This window comes from Eurosta solidaginis, chromosome 3 (assembly GCF_040869045.1).
Source record: "Eurosta solidaginis isolate ZX-2024a chromosome 3, ASM4086904v1, whole genome shotgun sequence".
NCBI classification, from domain to species: Eukaryota; Metazoa; Arthropoda; class Insecta; order Diptera; family Tephritidae; genus Eurosta; species Eurosta solidaginis.
This window is the reverse complement of record NC_090321.1, coordinates 227,113,064-227,138,490: the sequence shown is the minus strand read 5'-3', so window position 1 is coordinate 227,138,490 and position 25,427 is coordinate 227,113,064. Positions and strand designations below refer to the sequence as shown.

The 25,427-nt window shown below is 36.4% G+C and overlaps 2 protein-coding genes across 4 annotated transcripts in view; both read right to left on the bottom strand.

Moving 5' to 3' along the window:
- Positions 1–25,427, bottom strand: part of Sesn (Sestrin) — a 516,933-nt gene that overhangs the window by 252,028 nt on the left and 239,478 nt on the right. For all 3 annotated transcript variants that reach the window (XM_067775363.1, XM_067775371.1, XM_067775366.1), the window contains one exon: positions 5,196–7,331. Coding sequence is in view for 1 of the 3 variants with exons in the window: in XM_067775371.1 (XP_067631472.1) it covers positions 5,196–5,240 (45 nt within the window). In the remaining 2 variants the exon portion in view is untranslated. The remainder of the gene's footprint in view (positions 1–5,195; positions 7,332–25,427) is intronic.
- LOC137246102 (uncharacterized) overlaps positions 15,131–25,427 on the bottom strand; it is a 48,049-nt gene continuing 37,752 nt past the window's right edge. Inside the window, exon 2 of the mRNA XM_067777196.1 lies at positions 15,131–15,648. Within this exon, the coding sequence (XP_067633297.1) occupies positions 15,131–15,648 (518 nt within the window). The remainder of the gene's footprint in view (positions 15,649–25,427) is intronic.

Genomic DNA, 25,427 nt, shown 5'->3' with positions numbered 1-25,427 from the left:
ATTTAATATCTTTACAGTATATACTAAGTAAATTCTGTCAACATTCGATTCCAGTAAAGATATGGTGCAACAAAATACAAAAATAAAATAAAATTTGAAAATGGGCGCGGCTCCGCCCTTTTTCATTTAATTTGTCTAGAATACTTTTAATGCCATAAGTCGAACACAAATTTTTCGAAAATTTAGAAAAATGAAAAAAATTCCATAATTCTATGCCAAACACGAAAAAAGGGATGGAGCATGGTGATTGGATTAGTTTTTTGACGCAAAATATAACATTAGAAAAAACTTTGTAAAATGGGTGTGACACCTACCATATTAACTAGGAGAAAACGAAAAAGTTCTGCAGGGCGAAATTAAAAGCCCTTGGAATCTTGGCAGGAATATTGTTCGTGGTATTATATATAACAAGTAAGGAAGGCTAAGTTCGGGTGTGACCGAACATTACATACTCAGCTGAGAGCTATGGAGACAAAATAAGGGAAAATCACCATGTCGGAAAATGAACCTAGGGTAACCCTGGAATGTGTTTGTATGACATGGGTATCAAACGAAAGGTGTTAATGAGTATTTTAAACGGGAGTGGGCCTTAGTTCTATGGGTGGACGCCTTTTCGAGATATCGCCATAAAGGTGTACCAGGGGTCACTCTAGAATTTGTTTGTACATTATGGGTATCAAATGAAAGGTGTTAATGAGTATTTTAAAAGGGAGTGGGCCTTAATTCTATAGGTAGACGCCTTTTCGAGATATCGTTATAAAGGTGGACCAGGGTTGACTCTAGAATGCGTTTGTACAATATGGGTATCAAACGAAAGGTGTTAATGAGTATTTTAAAAGGGAGCGGGCCTTAATTCTATGGGTAGACGCCTTTTCGAGATATCGTTATAAAGGTGGACCAGGGTTGACTCTAGAATGCGTTTGTACAATATGGGTATCAAACGAAAGGTGTTAAAGAGTATTTTAAAGGGAGTGGGCCTTAATTCTATAGGTAGACGCCTTTTCGAGATATCGTTATAAAGGTGGACCAGGGTTGACTCTAGAATGCGTTTGTACAATATGGGTATCAAACGAAAGGAGTTAATGAGTATTTTAAAAGGGAGTGCGCCTTAGTTCTATGGGTGGACGCCTTTTTGAGATATCGCCATAAAGGTGGACAAGGGGTCACTCTAGAATTTGTTTGTACGTTATGGGTATCAAATGAAAGGTGTTAATGAGTATTTTAAAAGGGAGTGGGCCTTAGTTCTATAGGTAGACGCCTTTTCGAGATATCGTTATAAAGGTGGACCAGGGTTGACTCTAGATTGCGTTTGTACAATATGGGTATCAAACGATAGGTGTTAATGAGCATTTTAAAAGGGAGTGGGCCTTAGTTTTATAGGTAGACGCCTTTTCGAGATATCTTTATAAAGGCGGACCAGGGTTGACTCTAGAATGCGTTTGTACAATATGGGTATCAAACGAAAGGTGTTAATGAGTATTTTAAAAGGCAGTGGGCCTTAGTTCTATAGGTAGACGCCTTTTCGAGATATCGTTATAAAGGTGGGCCAGGGTTCACTCTGCAATGCGTTTGTACAATATGGGTATCAAACGAAAGGTGTTAATGAGTATTTTAAAAGGGAGTGGGCCTTAGTTCTATGGGTGGACTCCTTCCGAGATATCGCCATAAAGGTGGACCAGGGGTCACTCTAGAATTTGTTTGTACGTTATGGGTATCAAATGAAAGGTGTTAATGAGTATTTTAAAAGGGAGTGGGCCTTAGTTCTATAGACCCCTTTTCGAGATATCGTTATAAAGGTGGGCCAGGGTTGACTCTAGAATGCGTTTGTGCAATATGGGTATCAAACGAAAAGTGTTAATGAGTATTTTAAAAGGCAGTGGGCCTTAGTTCTATAGGTAGACGCCTTTTCGAGATACAGTTATAAAGGTGGACCAGGGTTGACTCGAGAATGCGTTTGTACAATATGGGTATCAAACGATAGGTGTTAATGAGTATTTTAAAAGGGAGTGGGCCTTAGTTCTATAGGTAGACGCCTTTTCGAGATATCGTTATAAAAGTGGACCAGGGTTGACTCTAGAAGGCGTTTGTACAATATGGGTATCAAACGAAAGGTGTTAATGAGTATTTTAAAAGGGAGTGGGCCTTAGTTCTATAGGTAGACGCCTTTTCGAGATATCGTTATAAAAGTGGACCAGGGTTGACTCTAGAATGCGTTTGCACAATATGGGTATCAAACGAAAGGTGTTAATGAGTATTTTAAAAGGGAGTGGGCCTTAGTTCTATGGGTGGACGCCTTTTCGAGATATCGCCATAAAGGTGGACCAGGGGTCACTCTAGAATTTGTTTGTACGTTATGGGTATCAAATTAAAGGTGTTAATGAGTATTTTAAAAGGGAGTGGGCCTTAGTTCTATAGGTAGACGCCTTTTCGAGATATCGTTATAAAGGTGGACCAGGGTTGACTCTAGAATGCGTTTGTACAATATGGGTATCAAACGAAAGGTGTTAATGAGTATTTTAAAAGGGAGTGCGCCTTAGTTCTATGGGTGGACGCCTTTTCGAGATATCGCTATAAAGGTGGACCAGGGGTCACTCTAGAATTTGTTTGTACGTTATGGGTATCAAATGAAAGGTGTTAATGAGTATTTTAAAAGGGAGTGGGCCTTAGTTCTATAGGTGGACGCCTTTTCGAGATATCGACCAAAATTTGGACCATGGTGACCCAGAACATCATCTGTCGGGTACCGCTAATTTATTTATATATGTAATACCACGAACAGTACTCCTGCCAAGATTCCAAGGGCTTTTGATTTCGCCCTGCAGAACTTTTTCATTTTCTTCTACTTAATATGGTAGGTGCAACACCCATTTTACAAAGTTTTTTTCTAAAGTTATATTTATATTATATATAAAGTAAATTTTTGTTAAGCATACATATAGTAATATGAGTAACGTTCCTGCCAAATTTCATCATGATATCTTCAACGACTGCCAAATTACAGCTTGCAAAACTTCTAAATTACCTTCTTTTAAAAGTGGGCCGTGCCACGCCCATTGTCCAAAATTTTACTAATTTTCTATTCTGCGTTATAAGTTCAACTCACTTACCAAGTTTCATCGCTTTATCCGTCTTTGGTAATGAATTATCGCACTTTTTTGGTTTTTCGAAATTTTCGATATCGAAAAAGTGGGCGTGGTTATAGTCCGATAGCGTTTATTTTAAATAGCGATCTGAGATGAGTGCTCAGGAACCTACATACTAAATTTCATCAAGATACCTTAAAATTTACTCAAGTTATCGTGTTAAAGGACGGACGGACGTGGCTCAATCAATCTATATCTATCTCGATTCCTTTATACCTGTACAACCAATCGTTATCCAATCAAAGTTAATATACTCTGTGAGCTCTGCTCAACTGAGTATAAAAATAAATTAGCGGTACACGACAGATGATGTTCTGGATCAGCCCGGCACACATTTTGGTCGATATCTCGAAAACACCTTCAAATATACAACAAAGGGCCACTCCCTTTTAAAACCCTCATTAATACCTTTCATTTGATACCCATATCGTACAAGCACATTCCAGGGTTACCCTAGGTTCACTTTCCTACATGATGATTTTCCCTTATTTTGTCTCCAAAGCTCTCAGCTGAGTATGTAATGTTCGGTTTCACCAGAACTTAGACTTCCTTACTAGTTTTCTATTCGCTTGGCACGTTCAAGTGTCGAGTTATATTGTGTTATAGAATTAAGTAGCATATTGGGTTGATATATTTGTTTTACGCCAACTCGTATCATATACGAGTACATACATATGTACATATGTATGCACCTAGAATTTACTTATTTATATTTTAAATTTGTTTTGATATTTTCCATCTAATTGTGAGTCCAGCTGTGACGAGCCAAAAATAAATATTGCATAAGCAATTCGTTTTAGATGTGTATAAATGGTAATGACCACAGTGCCATGATGGGCAGAGTGGCTCGTGGCGTTAAATAACTCCTGGGGCGTACTACAAGAAAATCAAAAAAGGTTAAGGCTTTTTATACACAAGGGTATTATACTCTATTTTTTATTTGTATAACTTACTTACTCAATTGGCGCTTAACCTTTCAAATGGTTATGGACGTCCAACAGGGCGCGCCAGCCGCTCTTGCTTTGCGTTAAATGGCACCAATTAGTCCTCCCAAGGGAACGCCCTCTTTCTGTGCTTCCAGAGGCGGGTTCCAAACAAAAAAAAACAAAAAAAACCAAAAAACAGGACAGAAACGTTAAGGCTGTAGCAAAAAAAGTGGGAGAATGAACAATGAGGAAGATGGGCAGCGAAACTAATCACAGGCGCTATAGCACGGACCACCAGAAGCTTTCGCAAGGTATGTCCCCCAAATGCTCTCCTGATATGGGTACATCAAAAAATATGTGTGAGTACTTCAAAAAATACTTTTACGATGATCTGCATCGTGGGTGAACATATCTTCTCGATCAAAGAGTCAAGAGATATCTCACACACACATATATAGTCATCAGCCGAAGTTCTTACTCGCACATACACAAGCATATAACTAAATAGCCAAGCAGGAGATAAAACTGTTCTAGAAGATGAAATGTCTAGACCTTAGGAAAAATATGCGAACGAGGCAACAGAGAGTATGAAAGCAGTGGAAGCTGAGGAATAACTAATCGCTTTGATTTGAACACGCACGTGAAGTATAATTGGTTGTTGTGAAGTACTACTCCCAAAGTAGTCTAATAAAGACCATTTTACAATACTGGAAATATTGGAGTTATTTATTCACAGTTTAGCGATTCGAACGTTAGCAGAAGGTGTATAAATAACAGGAATTTCCGTTCTAGAATAGTTGTATATCCTGCTTGGTTATTTAGTTATATGCATGTGTATGTGTGAGTAAGAACTTCGGCTGATGACTACACATGTGTTTATGAGATATCCCTTTAGTTCGAGCTGTGGTTATGTTTGTTGAATATTCTTCGTTGCCTTTTAAATAAGTGTGGCTGCTTACCGTTTTTTCTGTTGTGATTATTTACTCACAGCCTAGCGATGTCAACATTCGCCACAGTATTCACTTAAATATTAATTTATCACTTAGCCTTTGAAAAAATTACGTTATCTACTATATATGTCAGTAGATTATGTGTTGCCAAGTTCTGGCATGATATTGGTACTTACATCTTGTCCGATTTGGCCCATACTATCCGCGTAGTAATCCACCATTGGAGAACAGGCCACTTATGAACTTCGTTTCCAATAAAACAAAAGTTGATATTTATTCCAAGGCAGATATCACGAAAAAAGCGCAGCAACAACACGATTCTGCCATCAACAACAACTACAACAACGAACTGCCTTACTGTGCTTTTGTTTTTGTAGAATCAACAGTTAAACTACGCAAACACTACAATAGTAGCAATTCAGTTTACGGTATATGTGGAAGCAGCGCACACACCCAAACACACCAAAACACAGATGAATAGCCGCAAAAGCCGTATCAAAACGGGCGTCGAGCGTTGGAGCGCGCGTGTCTACACACAATTGTGGCTACGCGCATGCGCATGCGTCGGTGCATAAAATATGTAAACTGCAACGAAGGCGGTGGTTAAAATACAAAAAAAAATTCACGATATGGAGCGCGCGCTGACTTATAGTTTATTTTTTTTTGTTTAGGTTTGTTTCTTTTTACATTTTTTACAAAAAATTAATTGATTTTATTTTTTTCTGTGTTCCGAATTTGCTGTGGCGTATTTTATTAAATTTTTTTTTTTGTGTTTTTGATGAACTGTTTTGCACTTTTAGGCCTTTGCCTTTTATGAAATCAAGTTTTTTGATATTTTGCTTACGTTTTTTTTTTTATAATTTTATTTTTTTTGTTTATGCAGCAAAAATGTTTTTTTTTTTTGCAATAGTTTTTCTAAAAACTGTGTTTTTTTTTTATAATTGTTTTATTTCCCCAGTTCTTAATGACTCACTTGTATTTGTACTCTGTTCTTATATTGCGCCAAAATATTTACCAAATTTTAATATTTTTATTCTTCAATTACTTTACAGTTTCCGCCGACGCATGCGCTGCTTGAAGTTGCGCGCTCTTCTCTCACCTTTTCACTGCACGCTTTCAAGCCTGTATCGTCCAACACACTGGGGCAATTTTAACGCTTTCCTCTAACAGTTTCTCTACTTCATCTACACTCTACCGCTGCAGTAGTTTATTTCAACTTTTTCAAGCACTCGCTGTTGTCAAATGGCTTCGGTGGTGCTTTTGTCAAAGCTACACACCCCTTTTTTTGGGAAAATTTTTCTCCAAATATATCACTCTCTGATTTCCAACGCTTTGCTTCACCTACTTTTTCAAACGGGTTTTTTTCGTATCAATACCCTTTTCTGTTGCTTCTTCCACGCTTTTGTTAATTGTCACGCAACAAAAGCCACCGCACGTTGTTCGCACGTAAGTCGGCAACTGGTTTGTATTCAAACTGCAATCGTTGCATCAAATCAACACTGGCTTTGGTACTGCAACTGTAAACAGCAACTTGGCTTTCTGTTGCTCTGGTGAAGTTAAAATTCTCAGTTGCTCGTTAGCTTTTGTGCATTTGTGCACATCAGCTGCTTGTTTACTTCACCGCTCAGCTGTTTAGCTACCGCTCTCTGTTTACTCTTTTAGCTCAGTTGTTTTAGTTTTTTTTTTGCTTTGCTTTGTTAATTTTCCCCTGCTGCTACACCCAGCTGGTGTTTCTTGTAGTGTTAGTGCTGTTGACACCTTTTACTATCATACAAAGTTGCTTGTTTTGTTGTTGTCGAGTTTTTCAGCCTTATTCCAACGCTCGTACTACTATCTGGGTTATGATTGAGCCGTTTGAAGGTGAAGATTTCACGTCTTATATTGATGAAACTCAATTCTTCGCTGAGTTGTTTCAACTGTTGTAGTTGTTGATATTGTTGTAGCGTTTTAGCTGAAATGGTTTTATTTTTGATTTTGCTATTCATTTGTATTGGCGACAACGTGATAAATGGAAGCGCGGCTTTTTGGCTGCGTCAAATTCGTTAAAAGAAACGTTAAAATGAATCTATGGATTTAAAAGACGCTTTTGTATTGAACAATAATGCTGACACGCAGAAAAGTCGTAAGCAAATTTTTTTGGTTATCGAAATACACTGCTTTTGGTTGACTAATTTAGGAAAGCGCAGGTTTTGCAGATTTTGAGATGTTGTAAATTTTTTTAAAAAGTTCGTTTTTGATTTTACTTTTTTTTACCGCCACTTTTGTTTTTAAGTGCTTACATCACAGACGGCTGTTCTTTGTTGAAGTTTTATCTGCAATTAAAAAGTTATTTATAGTTTAGAATCGTTTGAAATGACGAAGGTGCAATTAAACGGAATAATAACCGACCTAACATCCAAAACAGACCACATCACAGGGGCTTGGACTTCCAGGCTCAAAACATACGATATCCTTCAAGGGAGGAATGGGAAGTAGGCCTAGACCACGGCAGGGGCATCACAATATACACCGACGGCTTAAAATAGAAAAGGGAACTGTAGCTGGGATGTACTCAACACATCTACAGTTAAGCCAATCATTCCGACTTCTTGACGCATGCAGTGTATTCCAAGCCGAGGTCTATGCTATAGACAGAGCGGCAAAGTTGCTCCAAGATAGTGCGGATCCAACACCGACGTAACAATCTATATTGACAGCTAAGCCGCCTTAAGGGCATTAGAGTCCAACATGATAAAATCGGACATCGTGCGGAGATATAGAGCCTCTCTGGCTTCTATAGGTTCTCAATATCTCCCTTTGCTGGGTCCCTGGGCACAGCGGTATTTAATGGAATGAACTCGCGGATGAGATGGCTAGGAAAGGTTCCGTCTTAGACATAAGTGAGGTGGACAGCTCCGTCCTACCGCCGCTGAGTTATCTCCTAGGGAGAATCGGCGAATATGAGAACAGGGCAACGGACTTGCTATGGACCAATAGGGTTGACTGCGAAGTTTCAAGGTACTTATGGCCATGCTGGGATATGAAAGGCACCAGCTTCTTTCTGCAACTGAACAAATCTGCGGTGAGGGTACGTACGGGTGTCATTAGAGGTCATTGTGCTATGGCACCAATGTTCCGACGGTGGCGAATGCCAACAAGCTCCCTCTGCAGACGCTGCCAGGATGAGGAGGAATAGGAATCGATCTACCACTTTCTCTGCCGATGTCCGGCACTTCAAAGATGAAGGCTCAGATTTCTGGGCTCACGCTGCTTCGTTTTCGAGATATTTTCCACTACCCGAAAACTTATCCCACAGGAGTAGAAAGGTGCAAAAATAAAAAATGCAACAATTTACAAAAGCAAACCTAAATTTTTTTAATACTTCATTTATTATTTGCCTTTGTTCTTTCATTTAAAACTAATGGTTTCTGTATTTGTTGTTTCATTTAACGAAAAGTAAAAAAAAAACCTAAAATAATGTCAATAAGAAGAACTCGTAAGGAGCGAAAGTGATCGACATTATTTTGTTTTCGTTCTTAAACTTTCGTTAAGTTAAACAACAAATACACAACAAATAGTTTAAAATGAAAATGAAATTGAAGTTTGCGTCTTTCGCTTTTGCACTTTTCAATTACTGTTCGTTCGTATTGGCTTTGACTAAGAGTATTTAATATGTTTTCTTATATCCAAATTTTTTGGTGACTTTTATTTTAAAATTAATTAAATTAATTCTGATTCTAGCAATGGCCACAAAAGTACGGCGTTGTTTGAATGATGCAGATAGTTTCTGTGTTGTTTGTGGTGAACATATCTTCAAAAAGATTCAAAAAGTCTTCACGGAATATGTTGAAACAAGATATTTTAATTTCATTATTTGCATAGCCATTTAAATGGGTTTCCTAAGGACCTTGGAGATTATAGTGACGAGCAGGGTGAAAGATTTCATCAGGATATTCGTGTTATGGAAGAGCGATACCAAGGAAGATGGGACACGCATATGATGACCGATTACTGCTGGAGTCTTTGTCCGGATCTTGAAAAAGACCCACATCTTGCCTGGAAATTTTGTGCTGATACGTGGTAAATAATTAAAATTAAGTATGTAAAAACTTTCATTTTTGTAAGAATTTAACATCTATACAAAAATTAAAAACTAGAGCTGTTAGAAAGAAACAAATAATTTTTTCGCAATCAGCACCCTTAAATTTACTTAAAAAAGTCTGAAAAATTGTTCAATGTTGACGAGTGTTATTAATGCCACCCTAACAACAGCAATGATAACTGTTAAAATAACAGATTTCACTCAACAGTAGAATAACAGTGGCTGTTTATATGACAGAGATTTCTGTTGTACGATAGTCATAAGAACAAAGTAGTGAACGCTGTGAGCGTAAGTTTCTCTTTAAAATTATTTGACGCGTTTGCATAATATTGATAGTTGTTCGCTGTTGAAATGAACAATGAGATCAGTTCTTTTAACAGAAAAATCTGTAAGAATGATTCAGGAACTGTAATTTTTACAAATTAATATTAAATTGAGGCCATCATTATTTCTTCTGTTGAAATCACCAAATAAATTTTTTTTTCTTGAGAAAAAAAAAATCGATTGAATTAACCATAAAAGACCAGGGCAATAGAACAACAATAAAAGCAAATTTCTTGAGTTTAAAAGCTCCATTTCTTTCGGTGTACAAGTTATAGGCCCCTTGAAATTCCCATTGATTTAAAAAAAAAATTCGAAAAGGTGTTTCAGATTGATGTATATTTTAACGATTTTCTGTCATCCCTTGTCGAATTCTGTTTGGAGATGAGCACGTCTGGGCCGTGTGCCATCTTATGTATCATTTTTCGAAAGCGAAGCATTTTCAATGTGTTTTCTGAATGTAAGTCAAATCGGCATCGAAATGTAAATTTTTTCATTATTTCGATCTCAGCACCACCTATCGGTGATATTTCCATTTCTATAAATTTTTTGATTCATACGCTATTAAGCGAGAATTTACTTGACTAATTTTATAATATCTTGTTATTAGTTTCAAGCTCAACCTCACTAGTGAGTTTCTTGGAAGACGATGTCAAGATGTCGAACTTAATTTTAATGCGCATTTCGGCAGCAAGAGATGTTTAATTAAGAGAATTCGGATACGCCGAACATCTTTGGTGCTATCCGCTTCCTTTAGGTTGGCATATTTAAGAGAGATGTTGACCAAATTTGGAATTTAATAACTCTACCGTTTTGAAAGCAAATCGATAAATCTTCTATAACAAATCAATAACTTTTTGACAACATATTAATAATATTTTAACAACAAATCGATAACTTTTCGATAGTAAACCCATTCTTTTTTTATAACAAGTCGATAAGATTTCGTTATTATTTTTTGATAGTAAATCGATAGCTTTTCGATATCATTCATAATCATTAGCTTTCAATAACAAACCGATAACACGCCGATAACAACAAATTGGTAACACTCCGATAATGAATCCATAACTTTTCGATAACTGGTCACTAACTTTCTTAGAACACGCCATACATTTCTGATTACATATCGATAACTTTTTGATAAATAATCGGTAGCAAACCGGTAACTCGTAGATAAAAAATCGATAACTGATAGACAAAAGTTGTTATAGATGGCAAATTTAACACCTATAACAATCCCTTCCTTTCCTTAAATTGATTTTCCTTTCCGTGCCTGGCCTTCGTTTGTTGTCTGATTTCGCTCATTTCAACTCTACTGTGTACAGTGTTCCCATATTATTCTACAGTGCATATATGTATATTTGTATGGTTAGCAATTATATTAATTTTGGTGTTGCTCTCCATTCAAAAAACATATTTCAATGCACAGCAGATTATCTGTTGAATATATGTATGAGTGTCAATAATAAATAAATCATTACAATTCATATCACTGTTTAAGTATGAAAATATAACTAAGTATTATTTACTAAAAATACAAATCTTTTGAATTATAGTAATAGAAAATTATCAGCAACAATACAAAATACACAAAGTACAGAAAATGCATATCGCAAAGTCCGAAGTGCTAAGTGGGTCACAATAAATTAAACTGGTCGATATAGTTAAATTTAATAAATATAATTATTTATAAGAATATTTGCAATAGTAGTAGTAACAATAGAACTTACCCTCTCAGCATTTAGGTGATTCAATTTTGAATTTCCCAAATATCAATACAATTTGATTACTCTTTCTGACTAAATAATGAGTTATCATACAATTGAACAAAAGAAATAATCAAATATGAATACTTTTGATGATGAAAAACTGAAAAGCATTTTTCGATCACTTTTTGGAATCATTTTTGAAGTCCTTTAATGACTAAATTTTAATATTTCATAAAAACCAACAAAAAGAATAATCGAATATGTTTACCTTTGATGATCAAAAACTGAATATAGTTTTTCAATCACATTTTGGAATCATATTTGAATCAAATGTGTTTACTTTAGGTGATCAAAAATTTATAATCATTTTTCATTCAGCTTTCTGAATCTTTTATGAATATATTTGTTGACTGAATAATGAATTTTATACTTGTTGAAATTTTACTTTTCATTAAAAATTTTATTTTTTTCACATACACATATTTTTTCAATCATGAAGCTAAGAAAAAATATATAAAAATTTTATTATTTATGCAAAAGATATTCTTCAAGACAAAAACAATGTAATGCTGCTCGTGAATGAAGATTTCCCTAACCATTTCTCCACCTTCAGCTTCCCAGAAAATACATAATGATTGGACAATACATACATAGGTTGTGAGCTATTTGAACCCCAGGTAAGTGAAACTATCTTGACATACCTGGATAGGGCTTCAACATCCCGTATCGTATCCGTATTTTAAGATGCAGACGATAATGCTAATGTTGGATGTTGTAGTCGCAGTTGTATAACGGTCAAGTTTGTTTGCGAGTTAGCTGTGGTTCAAATAGCTCACTTTCGCATGCTTTCTTCCCCTGCTGAAATAAGATTATTATGTAGTATCCTATTTTGAATGAGATATGAAGAATAAATGCATTATAATGGCATTCAAAAATGATTCAAAAATCTCAACCAAAACGATTGAAATATATTCACGAATATGATCAGAAAATGACTATGAAAAGCAGTCAAATATTACTCTAAAACTATTAAAGCTCAATTTTACAATGATATCAAATATGAATAAAAAGGCGTCCGAAATAGGAATCATAAGTATCCAAGAATAATCACATTTATGTTACAATTTTCTCCCGACGATACGTTAATTTTCGAACAGAAAATGCTTTTAAATTTGAACGTTTTTAATCATCTTGTGGTATGATATTTAAATATTTTTTGATCAAAATTTTCAAAAAATGCTGGCTGGGTAGTTTTCTTAGATTTGTCATACCAAATGCATGCCAAAGAAGTATGAAATATTGATAACGTTGTTCTATGCATAAAGCTGAAAAATCGTATCATCTGAACTGAAACTGTTATAAAAACGTTGGCGATAACAGTTTAAAAAAAAAAACAAAATATTTTTTGGGTTTTGGGGACTGCTTTGGTCGAAAAATTGACCTTTTCGACATTTTTTTTTTCGCAGGCTCGAAAATTATTTTTTTGAGTATGCGCAGTGGAAATTTTTCTCCTGAGCCCAAATGCTATCGAAAAATCGATGGCGTGATATCGGTTAATAAATCGACCCAGTCTAATGTTTAATCCAATGAAAGATGTTTACCGTAACAAATGAACGAAATGCAGTTGATCTACTACTCCCACCATGACACATATTTCCGCTTGGCACAGCACTAAGTTTGCATTCATTCGTAGCAATGCAGTGCCTAGTGTAAAAAAATGAGAAACAAAAATTTAGAAACATTCATCATTTTTCATTTCATCACAAAAAAGTGGGACCGACGCTCGGCAGTGATATGGCAAATACTACGAGCGTATTTCTGTCATGAAAAGCTTGTCGAGTAAATTAACGAATATAACAAAAAAAAAGTTGTTGGATTTTACTAAACCCGCTTATAGAAGCAGAGGAAGAGGGCGGCTTTTACTCCTCTTGAAGGACCAGGTGGAAATCGTTTTAAACTCTCTTGGTGTGACCAATTGGCAACAGTTGGGCAGAGCGAAGAAGCGACTTGGACGGCCATAATCGTTTAAATGGTTAAGCGCCAATATATTAAGTAAGTAATACTTACACGAAGAATTATTGAATTAGCCAGAGTCGACTTAGAGAAAATATACAAGAAGGATAGGCTATTAGTGGCTTTCGAAGAAAGTGGTTTGCCGCAGCGTATGAGCAACATTTTGGCACTAAAGTTGCAACATTGGTGTCCTATAAAAAAATGCTAGCTGCAAAAATTTTCAACATTTCATACTTCAACTCTCCACAATTAGTCCTTCTATAGTTTTTCCACACGCGAAAGTGAAAATTCCGAGTACATCTTTAGCAACATGTTGCATCAACATGCAGCAACTTCCGCATGCCTCCGGGAAAATGTGAGAAGTGATGGAGGCGAAATGGTGGAATTTCCATGTGTTAGTATGAAATGTTACTTACCTTTTTAGGACCAATTTTCTTTATTAAACAAAGCTTAAACTCTTTAACCAAAGTTTAAATTCTTTACTAAAATTAGGAGAACTGAGAAAAAAGGAAGACGAAATGAAGCTGAAAAGCGAAAGGATTCCAAAACAACTTAATTTTATCCTAATTATATTTATTGTTTATCCGTTGGTCTCACAAAAGCGACTTACTGCCTAGAAAGGCTTTAGTTACAGTCACCAATTTTCTACCAAGGTTCGGCCAATCTGAAAAGGTTGCTACTTTTACTTACTTACTTAATTGGCGCTTAACCGTTTAAACGGTTATGGCCGTTCACCAAGGTGCTCCAGTCGCTCCTTCTCTCTGCCAAATGGGGACAATTTGTCACACCAAGGGAGTTTAAATTGTTTTCCACCTGGTCCTTCCAACGGAGTTGGGCCGCCCTCTACCTCTACTTCCATAGGCGGGTTCCGATAGAAACACTTTCTTGGCCGGAGCCTCGTCTTTCATTCGCATAACATGGCCTAGCCAGCGCAGCCGCTGCGCTTTAATTCGCTGGACTATGTTGATGTCTGCGTATAGCTCGTACAGCTCATCGTTAAATCTTTTTCGGTAATCGCCATCGCATAGAGGTCCATAAATATTTCGGAAAACTTTTCTCTCGAACACTCCCAGAGCTGCTTCATCTGCTGTTGTCATGCTTCTGCACCATTTAGCAGGACGGGAACGATAAGTGACTTATAGAGTATGATTTTCGTTTGCCGAGAGAGGAATTTACTTTTCAATTGCCTACCTAGTCCAAAGTAGCATTTATTGGCAAGAGTGATTCTTCGCTGGATTTCAGGGCTGATGTTGTTGCTAGTGTTGATGCTGGTTCCCATATAAACGAAGTCTTTTACTATTTCGAAATTATGCCTGCCAACAGTAGCGTGGTTGCCAAGGCGCATATGCGCTGACTCTTTTCTCGATGACAGCAGGTACTTCGTTTTGTCCTCATTCACCATCAAACCCATCTTTACCGCTTCTTTTTCCAGTTTGGAGTAAGCAGAACTAATGGCGCGGGTGTTTAGGCCGATTATATCAATGTCATTAGCATAGGCCAGTAATTGCACGCTTTTATAGTATATTGTTCCAGTGCGGTTAAGTTCTGCAGCTAGTATAATTTTCTCCAGCATCCAATTAAAGAAATCGCACGATAGAGGGTCACCCTGTCTGAAACCTCGTTTAATTTCGAACGGCTCGGAGAGGTCCTTCCCAATTCTGGCTGAGCTGATGATGTTGCTCAACGTCATTTTGCACAGCCGTATAAGTTTTGCGGGGAAACCAAATTCGGACATAGCGGCATATAGGCAGTTCCTTTTCGTGCTGTCGAAGGCGGCTTTAAAATCGACGAAGAGGTGATGTGTGTCGATTCTTTTTTCGCGGGTTTTTTCTAAGATTTGGCGCATTGTGAAAATCTGGTCGATGGTAGATTTACCAGGTCTGAAGCCGCACTAATAAGGTCCAATCAGTTGATTCACGGTGGGCTTCAATCTTTCGCACAATACACTTGACACGAACGTATATGCGATATTTAGAAGGCTGATTCAGCGATAGTTGGTGCAGTTTGCAGTATCCCCCTTCTCGTGGACTGGGCAAAGAATACATAGATTCCAATCGTCGGGCATGCACTCGTCCGCCCATTGTTTGCGAAGAAGCTGATGCATGCGCCTCACCAACTTCTCGCCGCCGTATTTGAATAGCTCCGCAGGCAATCCATCAGCGCCCGCGGTCTTATTGTTTTTCAATCTGGTTATTGTTATTCTGACTTCGTCATAAACAGGCGGGGGGATATCTATTCCATCACCATCGATTGCAGATTCGGGTTCGTCATCTCTGTGTGGTAAATAGTTTTCTCCATTTAGGAGAGCAGATAAGTGTTCCCTCCATAATCTAAGTGCTCTCTGGACATCAGTTACAAGGTCGCCGTTTTCGTTCTTACATGAGTTTGCCCCAGTCTTAAAACCTTCCCTCTCTCGCCGAATTGTTTGGTAAAATTTTAGGGCGTTATTCCTGGTGGATAGCAGCTCAAGCTCCTCGCACCCACTCCTTTCCAAGTTGCTACCTATTTTGAATTATAAGCATAAACGTTGATATGCCAACAGGAGGGGGGATATAAGGTTAAAGCACAAAATGTTAATTGAACTTATGAGCACTTCAAATAGCCCGAAAGGCAGTTGCAGTTATGACCATACGAAATGCTCACAATGCACGTCACGTGTTATTGTTGAAAAGAGGTATTTTTTTTAATTTCTAGTTTTAAGATACTAATGTCCATTGAGATCCCCTCTGAGCTAAGAAGAATTTACTTAACTAAAATGTTTGCATGCGTTGCTAATTTTCCTAATTTTGATTTCATTAAATAGCAAAATCGGATTAAAAGCTGGGCGGATGAGCCACAGGGTTGAAGCCTCGTACAAAGTAGCATCGAAAATTTATAATCAACTTTTTTCAGTTAGAAAACAGTTTTTCTAGGCGGGTTCGCCCCCCTCGGCAGGGATTTGGTAAAACACTCCGACTGCATTTCTGCCATGAAAAGCTTCTCAGTGAAAACTCAACTCCCTTGCAAATGCAGTTAGGAGTCGGCATAAAACATATAGGAGCACGACGCAAATTGTACGAGAAGCTCGGCCTGAAATCATTCATTTATTTTTTGTTGGTAGCGTGCATTAAGCCAGTTGATCATATGGCCATTTGAAGTGATCATAACGTCAATTGACATTTTGGTAGTTGAGATACTGTTAAAGACTTTTTCTCAAAATGGTCATAAGATCAAACAGAATTTTCCTAAATGATGACCATTTATTTAAAAATGAATGTAAGTTGACATTATGGCTATTCACGTTTTGCCATTTTTATTGGCAATTGACCATATGTTCGTTGATCTTATGTCATATTTAACAAGTAAGGACGGAACTGTGTTCGGCTGTGCCGAAGACTTCATACCTTTCATGGATGGGGCTGAATAATAATCTTATTTCGTTCGTAATCTCCAAATAATCGGATGTATAAGATAAGAAATATATAGTGAACAGATGTACATACCTAAACGATTTTTAAGATAAATATAAAATACAAAATGGTAAAAAACCCCCTTATCTGAACGATCGGGTGTATGGGATATATATTAAAATGATTTTTACAGGAAATCTTCTATGATATATTAGAATATAGATCACCAAGTTGCACATTTTTATATTGGAAACTAAGGGAGAAATGGCCAAAAATGTTTCTATCTGAACGATCGGTTGTATGGGATAGGTCTATACTATATACATATAACTCCGATCAAAGTGATTTTTTCAGGAAATCTTTTATGATATATTAGAATATATATCACCGAGTTTCACGTTTATACTTTCTAAATTGCGGCAGGAATGACCAAAATCGTCTTATCTGAACGATCGGTTGTATGGGAGATATATGTTATAGTGGTCCGATCCTACCGGATCCGACAAATGTCTAATATAATACAAAAATACATCCTTGTGCCAAATTTCATTGAGATATCTCAAAATTTGAGGGACTAGTTTGCGTTCAAACAGACATACGGACGGACAGACGGACATGGCCATATCAACTCAGTTCGTCGCCCTGATCAATTCGGTATACTTAATGGTGAGTCTATCTTCTATATTTCTCAACGTTACAAACATCGGACCAAAGTTAATATACCATTTCATGTTCATGAAAGGTATAAAAAGGTTTTCTTATAAGACAATAACTACAAAATAAAACGCATATACATATATTATATTGCAAGCACTGCACCAATTTTGAAAACACTGACTAGCTTATTGCCACAGCTGTTTTGTATTGTTATTGTAAATGTCTGGAGGTTGTTTCTGTTAGCTGACAGCTACAAATACATACAAGGACCGCTATTATATTTATTTAGCCTACTAAATATGAGCACTAAGTTTATCAAAATATATTAAAACAATAAAAAACAGTACACACATACAGGTAAATGTATTAGGGTGGTTCAGAAATGAAGCGCTTTGTTATTTTTTTTTTATTTTTCTTGGTATCTACCAAACTGTTACAGCAAACACGAAGGTTCATGATCTGAGTATTTTTTTTTTCTATAATTTAAGAAAAAAATACCATGAATATTGGAGCTAAAACTATGCAAACCAAACTCAAATACGTTCTCGAAAAAAATCGAACTGTTTTTAGAGTTTTCTGTTTTTTTTCGTGTGTAGTTTCATAGCATAATCAGTTTAAGTTTAACAAGGTGAAACTTATAAGTCTGTTAAAATTCGACTTAACTTTTGACAGCTTTTTTCCGAAGGCTACTTTAGATGTTCTTCCATACAACGCGCATAACTTTCCTTTTTATATGGAAGCAAATCTGAAACACCCTCGGGAATACAATTCTAAGAGATCAATGCGAATTTTTAGAGACCCATAATTTGTTCTTTGCGATACTAAAATTCATTAAACTACAAAGCTGTATACTCGAAAATGTTCATAAAAGTCTAAATGAAAAGCTCACAAATTTCATAAAATTTCCCAGCGATTTTTCGATTTTTTCAAAAATGTTTTTTAGATTGATTTGTGTAGTTTCAGTTACACAATTTGGAAGAGCTTTTTCTTATTTTATCGAAAAGAAAAGTAGAATGAAATTGACGAAATTTGATGATAACTGCCTCCGATATTTTCGTGTTCGCTGCTGTATATGTACGTAAATACTAAAATGAGTCAACTGAAAAAGCAGTAGTTCCAAATTGGGTGGTCTTTATTCGCGAGATCCTACAAACTCGCCTTTCAAGTTTCATGCAAAAATATAAACAAAAGTTCCATAAGCCAATTTAACCATATCAGTACTTTCTTTAAAAAGCACCAAAAAACCAAAACAAACATAACAGGTAAGGAAGGCTAAGTTCGGGTGTAAACGAACATTACATACTCAGCTGCCAAATTACAGCTTGCAAAACTTTTAAATAACCTTCTTTTAAAAGTAAGTGGTGCCACGCCCATTGTCCAAAATTTTACTAATTTTCTATTCTGCGTCATAAGGTCAACCCACCTACCCAGTTTCAACGCTTTATCCGTCTTTGGTAATGAATTATCCCACTTTTTCGGTTTTTCGAAATTTTCGATATCGAGAAAGTGGTCGTGGTTACAGTCCGATATCGTTCATTTTAAATAGCGATCTGAGATGAGTGCCCAGGAACCTACGTACCAAATTTCATTAAGATACCTCAAAATTTACTCAAGTTATCGTGTTTACGGACAGACGGACGGACATGGCTTAATGAATTTCTTTTTTCGCCCAGATCATTTGGATATATATAAGTCTATATCTATCTCGATTAGTTTATATCATTACGGGGTACCATTATGCGAACAAAATTAATAATCTGTGAGCTGTGCTCAGGTGAGTAATTTTCATCTAAAGATGTAATGCCGAAAGCAATTTGCTCCAAACCTATCTTGATAAGGAATTATGAAAAATTGCTCCAAAAAGTCTTTCTTTTTTCTGTGACTGCCACTTTAATAAGCGAGGTATTAGTTCTGGGCATCGAAAGGCTTCGAGAGAACCCACATAAGCCTTATAGAGTGAACGGTGTTGCTTAGCGCCATTTGGGCAAGCCTTATAACCTTTGCAGGGACTCAAACTCTACTGTTTCATTTGAAATTGATTTGTTAATAGCATCGAAGACCAGCGCACAATCTGGCCACAGCGTTGGTAAACATTTACATATTATCATATTGTGACGAATATTAGCATCACTAAGCTGATACTAAATAAATAATCACGCAACAACAAAAAACATGAAGCAAGCCACAATTGTGTACATGAATGCATCCGTCATCATTTACACACATACATACAAGGCAACGAAGAAATATTTCACAACACACACATGTGGTCATCAGCCGAAGTAGTTAATCACACATACACACGCATATGGCAATGCGAGAGGCATAGACTACAGATATACATGCATATAACTAATTACCAAGCAGGAGATACAAGAGTTCTAGAAGGTGAAACGTCTAGACCTTTGAAGAAATATGCGAACGAAGCAACGGAGAATATAAAAGCAGCGCAAGCTGAGCAATCAGTAATCAGTTTGATTTAAACACGCTATCACTTGGCAAGTGAAGTATAATTGTAGTACTCCCAAAGTAGTATAATAAAGACCATTTTGCAATACAGAATATTGTGATTTATTCAACAGTTTAGCGATTCGAACGTTAGCAGAAGGTTTCAAATAAGCGGAATTTCCCTAAAATCGTTACAATATTCATGTCCGAATGCCACTTGCATAATACTGATAAGGCCGGAACGTATGAGCAACATAATCATATAGGGCATTCCATAGTAACGGGTGTGATATTTTGACTTCATCTCAACTCAAATTTTAACTAAGCTCTCTTTTACTAGTAATTTAAGAACTTTATCGCTTATATACCTAGTGTACATTAGATCGGATATTTGCTTAAACTGGCCAGAGTTGTGCATAAAATTATGAATACTTGCAGTCCCTATTTCCGCTAACCGATACAGATTTTTGAAAAAGGGGCTTCCGAATGATCAAGGACGTAATCTAGCCAAAGCCGTAGTAACGTCTTTTCTTTGTCTACAGTTGTCATTTCGTAAAATGCCCATCCTCCCCGTGTGCGTGCCTACCTACCTCGGCTCTGGTTATTCTCTCATTTTCTTCTCCTGAGCCACTACATGTGGAACTCAACTAAAAGTTGTTTGCATTCACCTACAAGTTTAGGACTACAATTTGGCGCAGTTAGCACTTTTAACGCTGCCTGCCTGTCAGAGAAGATACCATCACCATTATTTTCCTGTCCTGTTGGTGGCTTGCAAAATCGCAAGACTCCTGCTTGAAACCCACTGCAATGCGACAGATGGTTGAATCACGTGGAAATTTGTGTAGAATCTGAGTAGACTTCCGCATTAGTCCAACTTCAAGCCGCCCATGTAGCATTGCTAGCCGAAGATCGATTTACACGCCTAGCAAAAAATACAGCCTTTCCGTATCCGCTCGAAACACGCTTTCCAGTTTATTTTATAGTCGATTGTTAGTCCTACACACTTGAACCTATTTTATATGGTTAATTGCTTTCCGTTTAGCAGCAGGGTTGTACTTCCTCGTAAAGAGTAGTAAATCCGTTTTCTCCAGATTTAGCCTAAGGCCACATTCCCATTTCCACCTACTTTATTTTGTTGACTTTCTTTTCGTGAATTCGCTAATCACGGAAGGGATCCTATATCAATCATCACACCACTTGTGTTGAGTTTTGCTACGATATCATTTATGGTAATGAGCCACAGCAGATGTGATAGCACCCCACCCTGTGGTGATATAGGAGCATTCTATGGTCCAGAGCCCTTTTGTGGACTCTCAAAAGCACACACCAGGGAAACCATAAGCATCTGGGAAACAAAACAATTCAGACGTCACTGGATTGACTGCCCAGGGTAAAGACAGACTAAACTATTTATATTTCCGGCAATAAAAGTATCAGCCAAACTCATTAATCTAAGCAGGGAGGACCTAAGAACTCTCTTTGGCTACTATACGGGACACTGTAGTCTATGATATCACCTAAGTAAGTTAAATTTATCAGATGCCCAAAGTTGTCGTTTCTGTGAACTGGATGATGAAACGCCGGTTCACATTCTCTGCGAATGCGTCCCTCTGACAAGGCAGAGACTCTCCCATCTAGGTGATGTGACTCTTATCCCTCATATGTGATATGGAGTAAAACGCCTGAAGAGGAACATAGATACATCAAATGCCTTCACATACAAAATTAGGCTGAAAGGTCATGCATAATATATCTGCACAAGATAGCTCACACACACAGATGTAGTCATCAGCCGAAGTAGTTACTCACACATGCAAACGCATATGGCTATGGGAGAGGCGTGGACTACAGATATACATGTATATAGCTGTTAACTAACCAAGCATGAGCTACAACTGTTCGCGAAATTACTAGACTTTATGAGAAATAGGTGAACGAGGAATCCGAGAGTATAAAAGCAGCGCAAGCTGAGTAATAACGAATCAGTTTGATTTAGACACGCAATTAGTTGTGCAGTGTAGTTGTTATTGTTAAATACCAGTTTGTAATACTGAATATTGGACTGATTTATTCAACAGTATAGCGATTCGAACGTTAGCAGAAGGTTTCAAATAAGCGGAATTTCTCAAAATTTGTTACAATAATAATAATTATTTTAAATTTTCTTTGTTGACTCTATTATTCCTTTTTGGTATTGATATTCAAATGTTGTCGTATAAGACGGAGATAATTCTCTCTATTCAAAGCCAAGTTGGCTCAATTCCGTGACTATAAACTTGCATTTACTCAGTTATTTGTCCGTCCATTTTTAAATGTTTATTTTGATAACCCATTTCTAAAAAAGTACGCTATAAAATTGAAACTTTGAAGAGAGCCCGGAATCCTTTAAAAAGGACCATTGGAAAAAAGAAAATTCCGATAGGTTGCGCATGAATCAAGAAATATTGATTTATTCAGTTTGAGATAACTTGTAACAAAAATTGCTTCGAAAAATAGTAAACGTTTCTAGGAAAAAGATATTTGGACACATGAATTGTTTTAAATTCGGCCTTTTTCAGGACCTTTTTAAGCTCCTTGCGCAACCTTTTAATCTTTATAAATTGTTATAAGACTTTGTATGTTCGTTTTTGCGCTATTCACATTTTTCTAGGGGGTTAGATCGAAAAACATTTCTTTATTCTCCATACAATGAAGGGCAACCCTAATGTAGTTATTAGTTTTATATCATATCCAACCGTACTGGAAACAACAGAAAGCAATGTTAAGAACTGATTGATGCGATGCAAGGTTCCACTTTTAAATTATATGAATATTTTGTGTATAAGTATTTGATGAGATGTAAATTAGCGCTTACAAAACCAAATATGCATGAAAGACATCAAACATTCGATGTCACTATAATAAGACTAGATTGATGAATTTCTTCGGACAACCAATGATGATTGCTTGATTCTATGTGAAGTTCTTGCAGAATGGGAAATTTAATGAACTAAAGCTGGAAGCAATATTAATACAATGACAAATTTTGGTTCACATTGCAAGAATTTGACTGCTGAGTGGAATATCAGTCTATTTGATTCAAAATGCCTCAGCTTATGTCGAAGTTTATTGAAATTGGCCTCAGATAGAGAGTTTTTGAAACAAATGCTGAGAAAGTGCGTTCTTGAACCGAGTTCTGAGAGCAATTGAAATAAGTTAACGCTCTTTTAAATGGACAAACAGACTTGACAAATGTGAAATAAGCTAGCATGTGCCATTTTTTCTTTGAGTGACTTAAGCTTTTGAAAATCCAAAATATCAAATTGTCAATCAAAATATTTTTTTTTGTAACTGATGTATTTTTTCAGCCACCAGTGTAAGTTGTTTAGACACATTGGCGACTGTTTGCATTAAGAATTTATTTTCAGGCACGTTGTGGCTGTAAAAAATGTAGTGAACAACTCATCCATATTACACAACGACACCATGTAGGAAAAATATGCATGTAAAAGATAAAGCGGTGAAACATAAAAAAAATTTAATAATAGACCTGTAGGGAAAAATTCTATTTCAAAACTGTAGCGCTTCTTGCGCTTACGGAACCACTACAAGTTCGTTTTCTATCTCTCTTACATACTTTCAACTATCGAGTTTAACATGGCGATGTTCCAGGCGGTCGAAATTATCCCCGCCGCATTACCTTTTCTGTAGTTCCGAATGATAGTTCCCAACTAGTTAAAAAATAGTAAAGATATATTTCGTTTATTGTTACTATTTCGATAGTTCTCAACTAGCGTACACATTTACAGTTTAGTTTTGGTTCTTTTGTTGGTACTATTTCGTCGGTTCTGGATCAGACCGAAGTTCAACATGTTGCCATAAATATCTGCATTGGATATATCAACTCCCATTTAAAGATAGTTCTTTTTGCACAGATTACATTCCAAACCACATTTTTTTAAAGTGTGGGGAAAGCAGACATACTAAAAGTCGAAGTTTCTTGAAGCCAGTATCAGCATATTTATCAAAGATATATTAAATTTTTAATATGAAAACAGAAACTGTCGGCATTTAAACTAGAGAAAATCTGACCACTATCTAGATAGCTCTTATTTGGTACTCCATTTGTAAACTAGAAAATTGCGTCGCTAATTACTGACTTCCCTACAGGGAGCTTAAACTACAAACATTGTTAAGCAGGGTATGATTCTTCTCCGGCTTCTAACGTTGTACTTCCACCCTTTTCAGTTTAATTTCAGAAAGTTGCAATTGAAGTTCACAAAATTACAATTGGAATTCAGAAATTTCAATTAAAGCTCAGAAAATTAATATTTAAGTTCAGAAAATTTTCAATTGAACTTCAAAACCAAATGATTTTCAATTGTAATTTGTGAACTAAAAATATACATTCTGACCTTCAATAGCAGTTTTCAGAACTTAAATCGAAAATTCCAAACTTCAAAATTGTAGCTTTCTCAACATCAGCTGCAACTTTCTGAACTAAAATTGAAAAAGGTGTAGTTTTATGAATAGAAAAAGTGTACAAAATATACTGAAAATTATATTTTTTGTCAAATTTGTTGATATGTGTGTTATTGACGAGATGTAGACGAGTTATCGATTTATGATGTATATTGGACCGATTTTCCCGTCATCCCTTGTCAAATTTGGTTTCGAGACAAACCGGTTTCAGCGTTGTGCTATAATCAGTGTCGATTTTCGTTCTGATCTGTTGTTGTCATTTGTCCTGTATTTATAGTTCGTAGGTACATGAGCACGTATTGTCAAAATTGATGCTTGTGTATATTTAGTTATGTGTATGTGCTGTGTGCCGAGGATGATTTTACTGATCGATTTATGTGGCTGACTGAGGCAGATAAAAGTACGTAATTTTAGTCGTTTGACCTTCTTTGTGGGTTTGTTGTTTTGGTGCGTTAATTGGTTTGTATTTATTTGTTGCTGTGTGTTTGTCTGTTTTACCTGTGTGATTACTTTGATTCTTGTAAACAAGTTTTAAAGGCTCAAATATTGTGTCAGAAATTGTGTTTATCTGTTCGTTTATTATTCTACCGTCGAATGTTTTCTCTTTGTAGATTTCCATGTCTTCGAGTAGGTTGAGACGTCGGTCTTTCGCTTGTATATGAGGAACACTAACTGTTTTATTGATGTTTGCCCTAGATTGGTCAATGTTTTGAACGCTGTGTTAATGTTGTATTTTTTAAAGAAGTTTGCCAATTTATATGTTGCTTTTCCAGTATATGTCATAGTCGTCCAGGTGTTATTATTTTCCCTTTCATTATTTCTTTTTCGTTCACCATACGTCCTTCTGAGCTTATCTACTAGTGCTTTTTTATAACCGTTGTTTGAAGCTGTTATATATGACTTCAAGCTCTCTCTTATATGCCTCCTGTGTAAGAGGTGTTCTTTCAAGTCTATGTACCAAATGCCTTAATATTGCCTTTTTATGCTGTTGGGAGTGATTTGAGGTATTATGTATTATTGTGTCGGTGGCCGTTGGCTTTCTATATATGTCATAGTTAAATCTTTTGGCAACTTTATCAATATTTATCGTGAGGTCTAGATAGTTGATTCCAACGTCTTTTTCGGTTTCCATTGTAAATTTTATATTTCCGTGTTGCTTGTTGAGGTACTCCAGTACAAGCTCTTCGTTATTAGCAGTTAAAACGCATATTATGTCATCCACGTATCTAGCATAAAATGACACGCCTAATTTGGACTTCAGCTGCTCTATGTACTTTTCTTCCAGAATTTGCATGAACACTTCCATAAGAATGGCCATTCCAAGAC